General features: G+C 32.5%; 1 protein-coding gene across 1 annotated transcript; it reads left to right on the top strand.

Annotated features, from left to right (window-relative positions):
- Positions 1 to 6697: 6697 nt before the first annotated feature.
- PHYBLDRAFT_77071 (hypothetical protein) lies at positions 6698 to 8983 on the top strand. The gene is made up of 5 exons (XM_018443220.1): positions 6698 to 6761; positions 6837 to 7317; positions 7397 to 7636; positions 7740 to 8102; positions 8240 to 8983. The coding sequence occupies exons 1-5, from the start codon at positions 6743 to 6745 to the stop codon at positions 8835 to 8837; spliced, it is 1701 nt and encodes a 566-aa protein (XP_018296709.1). The 5' UTR covers positions 6698 to 6742; the 3' UTR covers positions 8838 to 8983.
- The last annotated feature ends 970 nt before the right edge of the window (positions 8984 to 9953 follow it).

Below are 9953 nucleotides of genomic sequence, written 5' to 3'. Positions count from 1 at the left end.
ACCATTGTATATTGCTAGACATACATTTAAAGCTGTAAAATCTTCTTTACTATCCGGAACAGATATTAAATAGGGAAAACATTTCTTTCGGATCATATGTATATATAGCTAATTAATTAGATCAACAAATTAAGCACATTTACGCAGACACGATATTGGATCAACCTACTAGCTGTGCGCAAATCTACCTTTATCAAGTCAAGCTTGAAACCATTCTTGTGAAATTGGGTACCTATAGTACATATCTAAAGCTTGCTCTACACTATGTATAGTTAATGAAAATATCCCATGTTTCTCCAACTCCTAATATATTTCTTTTACAGTATCCAAAATTCAGTGCTATTTTGTTTTGGAAAGAATGCATATCATTCTCCAAGGTTACTAACTCAGTAGCTTGACTCAAATATATATATGTTGTTAGTCTTGTATAATTTCCAGTCAATTCCTGAAATAGTTCCATAGACGAACCCAAGTATATTTCCTGTTCAAGATTTTTATTAAAATTAAATCGGATTTAGGCCATAGGAAACTAGGAAAGATATAATTGAATACGTCTTTATAACAGTCTGATTCACAGTGTATCTTTATGGGTTACTTGTTATCCCGTTTTATTGCCTATATATATATATATATATACATATATCTCTTTTATCTTTTTAATAAAAGCTTGGCTTTGAGGTATTGATAGTTAGACAATATATATTTGAATATATCTTTACGACTATTCGATTCATAGTATAGATTTATGGACCAATTACTACTTTATTTTATTTTCTATATATCTTTCAATTTATATTTACTTGAACAACTGCATTCTCTATTCTCTTTTTTTGAAATTTTTTTCTCTCTTTTGCTTTTATATTTTCTCACTCAATTTAATACATTGATAAGTTTGCCATTTAGATATAAACTTTCTATTAAGCTACTTATACTTTTATATTATTCTATTAATGCGCACTTTATAGATATGTTAAGAAAATCTACACTACCAATAAGTATCCTAGATAGTTTATGATAATTAAATATAAGCTTTCAAACATATTATGAATAAATTGCTCGCTGGGCATTTTTTCTTTAAAAAGAATATCAAAGCTAGTTTTAATGAAATAATCAAATGTCTTTAGACTTTGAATAAAATATGTGAAAGTATCCAGACTTTAGTCAAATGTAATATCAGCTATGAAACATATGAAGTGCTTTACTAACTTTCTCTCTTTTTATTTAAACACAATATACTTTTATTTCAAATCATAATTGACTATCTTTACTATAAACACACAGCTATAATATGTAAGTAAGCCACATTCTTATAATTCAACATAGATATTAACAGCTGCGCTTTTTATTTTGTATTTTCTGTATTTGTTTATATTCAGCCCTTATCAATCAGTTTTTTTCTGTTTAAAATCTATAAAATATAGCTCCAATAAAAGGAATTTAAAGAAGTCTAAAGAAAATAGCAAGAATATTAATTTTTTATTATTTGGCCAAGAAGTATAAGTAAGAAAGAATGGTGATGAATGCATTAAACTAATTATGTATAGAAGTGTAATATAAACTTATTAATTAACGGGTTTTACTATTCGACTTCACATATATAGATAAGTACTAGTAGCCACAGTTAAATAAATGAATAATCTTTAGAAATATCCAAAAATCAATAAAAGCTATTTTTTTTTCATAATATTCTATTCTTATAGTACTATGCTTTAATAATTTTAATGAGTTTTTAAAGATTTATTGAGAGTCTTTATCTTCTCCAAAGTCTATAAAAGTCATATAACAATATTTTGCTAGACAGCTCTTTACTATTAATAAACATTGGTTCAAGTTCATGATGCTTTTAAAAGGTTGGTATTTTAAAAATCCAAATCCATATAAAGATCTATTTGAGTAGGGTTCGTAACTATAAATAGCTATATCTAGTACAAATGCTGATGAATTATAGCATTATAACTCTATGCAGATGTAATTGCTAACGGTAATTTCCTGTCTACTGGTATATAAAATATTATTGCTAAGAAATGCAGTGGATGTAGACAGACTAAAAGTTCAAAAAAAAAGAGCAAAAAAGGAGAATAATTTGAAGCCATATCATTGGGTGCGAGTTTTAATTAATTTTGCCCTTTTTTTTAATCGACTCTAATTGGCTAGTCTTCTTCCACTGCTACGGATTGAGAAGAGAAGCATTTTCTTTATGGAGAATATGTGCCATATACTGAAAGGTCTAGAAAAACTTGCAATAGGACGTTCTCACATCAGGACAGAGGCGGGATTATATGTACAACTTTGTCTAATATGTATTTTGAACTAATTTTGAACTTTTTTTTTAAAAAAAAGGTGTAGACAGTCGTAAATTAAGCTGATTTGCTAAGTTCAAGATGGATTTGTTTTACCTTTTTTTGCCCTTTTTTTTTAATTTTTAGTCTGTCAACACCAAAAGTATTGAAATAGTTAAATTTACAGTTCTTAAATAATTTGGCCCGTATGCTGGAGAACACCATATGAAAATTCAAAATTTGTTCAAATGTATACTTGATAGAATTAAGTGATCGTAATACCCATCTATTTCATTATGTAAAAACCTTTTCTTGTGGGGTTTTCTAGATCTTTTATCCTATAGTTCATCTTTTCCACCAAAAACATGATCTTCTTCTCAGCCCAAGTGGCAATAGAAGAAGACCAGCCAGTCAGAGTTGTTTGAACTTTTTTTTTTAAAAAAAATTCATCCAATAACATAGCTTACATTTTTGAACTTTTAATCTGTCAGTACCATTCCATTATTAAATTAAGTGTAATAGAGGTGTTATCCAGTGGAAAATTGAATATTTTATCCATTTTCAATGGAAACGGCGATTTAATTTCCAATGGTTGTTATACGTTTTTCTCGGTTGACGCGATTTAGTGGAAAATGTATGTGGAAAATTACGAATTTCCTAATTTTCCACTAACATTTTCCATTAATTATTTCCTGAAAATCAAGCCTATTCTCTCACTCTCAAATAAAGGTATAGGGTAGCCAGGAGCGCCTATTGTATATGTAATTAATTTATTTGATCTTTAAAGGTCGAATTTATTTAAAAAAGAAAAAGATTAAAATTTATGAAGATTTATTTTTCTTATATTTGACACAGTATGATGTTCTCATCAATTGATAAGTTTCCACAACTGCTGCCGGAGTGCTTTGTTTTTTACTGGGTTTGTCCAATCTTTATTTTGTAGAAGTCACACTTTTTCCATTAGATAACACCTCTAATAGGGGGTTTCACCAGCTTTGGATGTTGACTGTTGGATATAGCGGTAGTTTAAGCACCAGCCAATAATAATAAGTATTGAAAAAAGACTGGTGAAACCCCCTAATGACCCTTGGTTGATATGTTTTCTCTCATATACGTCAAAATTCATATGTACAATACGCTTGATTAGAGTACCCATAAATATAGTGCCTATGCCCAAATTCCTCACAAGTAAGTTAGACTTCTATAATTTGGTATCAAGATAAATACTTTTATATAGATTGATTATGTTTTATTTTTGACTTTGCTTCTATATGAACTTCGCCATCAATCATACATAAAGTACAAAATTTACAAAATTTCGGCTAAGTCACGACATCTAGAGTATCGAACTATTTTTTTAGATGCTTGGATGCTCGTTTTTCATTTTTTTGAAGATTCGTTATAGCCAATCATTTTCCGAATTAAACTACCGCTATATCCAACAGTCAACATTCAAAGCTGGTGAAACCCCCTAATATATGACTCTTGAATTTTTTCTTTACATTAAAAAGCATCTTTGCTTAAAGCTTAGAGAGGTTATTGAAAGTGAAAAAAAAGGTGGTTTGTATTCTCTTTGTATTGATATTTACAATTATAAGTTATGCCAAATATAAGTTTATAACGATCATGTTAATCGATGGTGCGAAAGAGAGAAAAGAGCTAATTAAGCAAAGTTCAACGTAATCCTTTACCATCAATCAATATTATGAGACAACATTCGACATCTCATTGCCACTGAATCAGAGAGAAAAAGAAAGAAAGATTCCGGTAAGCTCGGCAAATTGTATAGACCATATTAACCACACTCAAAACCTACAATCCTGACAACTGGAATGGAGAAGGGAAGATGCCACGAGAGAGAAAAAGAAAAAGGCTCCTGGACTCTTATCTAATATTAATAAGGAAAATTCTGTGAAATAATGCCGTCCTAGACGAACTAATTGAAAAAGCATGGTAATAAATAATAATCAAGGGCTTTGGGATGTTGTCAAACACATGAGAACACAGCTATGGAACCGGATGAAAGAAGGAACAATCCGGCTGAAGCAAACTTTTGTGGGTATACATATCCAAAGAGCTTCTTGTTTGTGACTGGGCTCTTACTCCTCAGCTGGTAAAGATGTTGATCTTTAACTCTACTTGGGATGTATTTTCTACACACATGTTTTCATCCCTCAATCTGGTGGCTACTAACAAGCGATATTCAGACAATTACCGAACCCCGTAATCCCAATGACATAGGACAATAACAGATATAACCAAACGACCTGATTCTATTTTCAGATGCTTATCAACTTTACAATTGTTCACCTTCAAGTCACTTTGACGAGATTAAAATTGAGAGTGCACCTAATAAATTACTTGCCAAAAAAAATGGGGGGTTTTTTTTCACTATCATTTTGCGGCTTTGCTTGAAGAAAGAATGGCACTCAACTGAAAAGTATTATTTGGATGAGATTAGTACTTCTTGAGACACCAAGAAGATATTTGGGAGGAAGAAGAAAAAGGCTGTAAAAAGGGGCTGTCCCCTATTTAATCCATTTACCGTTATTTTTATTATGTCCCCTTTTTCTTCAAGAGGCATAAAACATCGTATTTTATTTCATGAGGCAGAATCAAGGATTTCTTCATGGTTCCTGAGGGTAACTTCGGTTAAAATTCCTGCTACGAACCGCATGTTTTCTTTTAGAGCATTATATACTTGGATGACGTTTTGATGATCATTTGCCTGTATATAACCGTGAACAAAGGCTGTGATCGTGCGGTTTTCTGGTCACTTCACACCTTTCTAGGTTCTTATATGAATTAAGAAACAGACCCTTCAAAATTTACTCAAATGTAGATTGTTGAGTTGCATTAATTCTTCATAGACTCGCAAAACGTTGTTTTTTGAATACTTTGAATTCTTTTATGCATTCGAAGCTCTCGCTTCATCAACTACTATAGGGCAATCTATAGATTTTCTTATCAACAAGCTTCAAGATAGTTTTTCTTTTAATTTCTATATATATATATATATATATATGCTATTCACTAAAAGAAGAAGAAAGTGGGTTAAAGATCATTTTATAATTACAATTATTGCTATTGTTATAAAGTAAATATCTCAGGCCAAGTATAGCTTATATTGCTGTTAGAATTATATTTGAGAGCTGGATATCAGAGTAGCAACCTTTCATTTATTTATGTAGCAAAAGGAGTGTAGTATCAGATTGTTTGGGATGAGTCTAAAGGCAATCGAGTCAGTGAAATAAGTCCTTGTTAATCAAGCCACAAGAGAAATTTCATCTTGAAGACCAGAAGGATGTGTTGTTTTCTGGTACACATTATTAATATAATTATGTAAATAATTTGATGTGTGTCTGTGTAATGGACCGGTGCACGGTTGAAAGGGTCTCAATGGATCCGAGTCAAGCAAATCTTTTTCTTTAGTTTTTGGTTATTGCAAAAAAAATATATACATAAAACATATGAATAGACGCTTAATATATAAATATTTTTCTTTTACTCTTTAGTTATATGCTAATTTATGTACATGTATTTCTTTTATCCATAGGGTTTAAAGTAAGACTATCACAAAATAATCAACCGCTGTGGTAGACATATTAACAAAAAAGGAAAGTGCAAAGATGCCCCATGTGGTGCCTCGATGTTCTTCTTTTCTTTTTTTTGTATAGAATTTACTTCCCGGAACGTAGCACAGCTGTTACTCAAAACTAATTCCATCATAAATAGAATCCTTTCCAAAACTTATGAACATAAAGAAGTATGTTGGCGGACAAAATAAATTAATTTATATTATCGAACAACAATAATATAAAATCTTTTTTTTTATATAAAATAAAAAGCTTCTTGATCATAAACCTAATGCTATTTTGAGACGTTCTATTACACTGTGAATAAAGCACACACGATTAATTGTCTAAATTGAGTATCCTTAAACGTTTAAAGGACTTTTAGAATACAAAGAGAAGATATCAGACAAGATAGCAAAATATATATATATATAAACTATAATAAGTACGCTCATCTGTAAGCTGAAAATACAACAAGTCTACTTTTATAATAATTACTACAGCTATTGGGATGATTTTATTTTATTCCTACTACTTTTTTTTCCCTCTCATTACAGCTATACAACAGCAAGTTTATTACGATATATATGTATATATACATTTTAACAGTTTAAAGAAGTATATTATATATATATTATATATAAAAGTAAATCTTCGTTTAATTGTAGCTCAAACGGGCCAATGGTGGCTTACATTACTCAAACAGAAGACATCGCAATTTATTTAAGATTGATAATCCAACGGTGTATCTGACAATGACATTTATCTGTGACACATCACACCAAGCTTTGTACCCATATAAATTGAGATGGATAGCGAACTTCATTGACATACTGACCTCTTCTTTATTTCTTGTTATTTGGTACTTTCCTTCAACCAAAACAAAAAATGCGTCTGTCAATAATTGGTAAGATATAAAATCTTGCTATTCACCAAATTCAATACTAATAGATTATTATTATTATTATTTTTAAAAAAAAAGCATTTGCCGTTGCTACTGTTTTGTCGGTAGCAAATGCTAAGAAGCAAATTACATATAATGTTGTTTCTCTTGAGGGTGGTCAACAAGATATGAGTGTTATTGTCGACAATGTATCATATCCTCTCGTTCCTTCTGCAGAGGTTCCTATTCTCTATACTGGATCCGCGCCAGTTGCATCCCATGGCTACAAGTATGCTATTGGCACAGGAAGAAACAGCATGAAGGCCGAGTCTTTCACTCGCAAGAAGACCAATGAAACTACTCCAAACGAGACCTTTGGCCGCTCATGGAATACTCGAAAAGTTAAGACAGTCAAACCTATCTTCCCTCCACTCCAAGCTATAGACCGTCTCGACTCTCCTTTGCACATTGACGGCGAGATCCCTACAGTATATCTCTCCGGAATCCAAAGCGAGTTAGACAACATGCACATCAATGCCATGCAGGATATCACTATCCCAATAAACTTTACGTATATCAGGTAAATACAATACGAACGTTTGTTGTTGTTACTGTTATTGCTGTATACTAGGAACAATTACTGACTAGCTATAATATAGCCCTCGCGATGTTCAAGTGTTCCCTGATATCGAATTTGAGCTATCCGGACGTAGCTCGCGTTGGTTACCAAAGGTCTCCTATAATCTGAAGTTGAAGAAGAAGAGCAAGAACCACTTGTACAGCTACAGACGTCTTAAGTTGCGCTCTATAGCAAACGATGACTCCTATCTTCGTGAAAGAATTGGCTATGATATTATTGGCTCCGTTGGTCTGGCTACAACCAAGTACTCTTATGTCAGGTAATAAAATAATAATAATAGTAATAATAATAATACTCTATATCATTTGACTAAAAAAGGAAACATACGCTTCTATGGACCATCTTTTAATTCTTCCTTGCAGAGTCGTCCTTAATGATAAGCCTCTTGGATTATTTGGTTTCATCGAAGCTTTCCAGAACCCTTGGCTCCTAAACGAATTTGCTAATGGAGACGAGGACTATGAAAATGGACCCCTTTACCAAGGAAAATACCTCACAGCTGAGTCTATGATGGCCGGTGTAAGCTCGGATCTTTCGTATTATGGAAATAATATTACCAAATATGAGCTTGGTCAATACGATCTCAAGGAAGATCCTGCAAAGGGCGAGCCTTCCTTCCAGCCCTTGATGGACTTTACAAAATTTGTGTATGACGCACCTACCAACACCTCTGATGCTGTAGAGGTGTGGCAAAAGACCTTTGACACAGACAGTTTCCTCCGCAGGTAAGATAATAATTTTTTATTTATATATTTTGTAAGGCAATACATAAACATATATACACACACATGTAAAAGCAACAGTCAGTAAACAAATTCAACTAACACCTATGTTTATAACTTTTTAATCAAAATAATAACAGTATGGCACTTGAGATCTTGATGGGTTATTCGGATGGTTACATCACCATGACAAACAACTTCTACATCTATTATGAGACCAAGTCTTCCCGCTTTATTTACATGCCATCCGATATTGACATGACCCTGGGTTCCAGCTTCTTCAAGATCTCTGATGTCGCAAGTGGAAACTACTCTACCTACCCTTCGTTCTATAAGCGCCCATTGTTGAACAAGATTTTGGAAGTTCCTGGATTCAAGACCCAGTTTGAAGACCTGATTTTCGATATTACCAAGAAGCTATTCAATCTCAAGAAACTTGGGCCACGTATTGACGATCAGGCTGAGATGATTGCCGAGGATGTTGCATGGGATAAGATCTGTCCTCGTGCTGGTAGAAATCTTATATCTGACGGTTCTGCCGACGAGAGTCTTAATGCTATGGGACCCGCTGGAGTTGATATGCCTACTGCAAAGGACTATTACGCAAGAATTGGACAGCCTGTTCCATTTAAGGTTGCTATCGATGGTCCTACTGGACATCTCTCCTTACCTGGTCTTAAAGAGTACATCAAGCTTCAGAGCGATAACACATTGAAGTTCTTCAAGAACAGAAAATAGTTTTTTTTTCTCTCTCTCTTTTTCTTCTTCCTATTTAATTTATTTACCTATTCTTCATTTACCTTTGTTGCCTTTTTGCTTTCAATATAGATCTATAGGAATACTACCAAACAACCATCATAATAAATCATCACTAACAGCACATGTATCATAAATGTATCCACTACTAGCTTTTTTCTTGTTCCCAATGTTGTCGGTTCAGCCTTTATACATAATGATACTACTACTACTACTACTACTACTGACTTGACATCTATACCATGAGTATCTATGTGTTTTGGCTTCAATGTAACTGTAGACTATAACACAGAATGGGAAACATTGGATTGTATTTTACAGAATTTGTAAGGGCCGAGATTTAGATGATCCAAACAAATATGAATATATATATAAAATGCATTAAACTATTGACTGGATTTAATTTATGTGTTTGTAAGAAAGAGTCTGATACTTTGAGGTCTGATGCATTATTTAATATTCAACCCTTGATTTTAGAATTCAACAATATTGATTATACATTTATCCTTTTCGCTTTTGTTTGTATATAAAATCCTAATAGAATAACTCTTTTTATGTCTGTGTGTGTAATTTGAAATTATTTTATAAGTGCAGACCCACATACACTTACACACACACACATATATATATATATATTATTTAACGTTTTTGTGTGTGTGGATATTTTTTTTTATCTAATACTGCGCTTCATCCTTCTAGGTCTTATATACATATTCTGCTCAAACTGAGATCACCTTTGGTTATCACAATTGATAATTAGCGGGTGTGTAGAATGAAAACGAAGAAATATATATAAAAAGCTTAAAAATTTGATGCTACTAATTGTTGTATAGGGTGCTGGGGGGTTTGTAAAGATGTAAAGTCAACAAAGGGTCTGGATCGGTCATTTTCTACTACAAGAAAGTTTGTGAGTGATGTACATACATATTATGAACGGCATCGTCGGAACAGCAACAGCAGAAAAAGAAAGAAAGAAAAATAAAGAGAGAGAGAGGGAGAGAATACATTACCGGTGGTGTTTACAAACCGCCTGGTGCATGATCCTCAACCACTCGAAAATCTTACAGTATTGGCATCTCCAATTCAATCCTGACTGAA

This window comes from Phycomyces blakesleeanus (genome assembly GCF_001638985.1).
Source record: "Phycomyces blakesleeanus NRRL 1555(-) unplaced genomic scaffold PHYBLscaffold_3, whole genome shotgun sequence".
Taxonomy (NCBI): Eukaryota; Fungi; Mucoromycota; class Mucoromycetes; order Mucorales; family Phycomycetaceae; genus Phycomyces; species Phycomyces blakesleeanus.
Note: the sequence above shows the minus strand (reverse complement) of the source record. Positions and strands in the feature narration are given on the sequence as shown.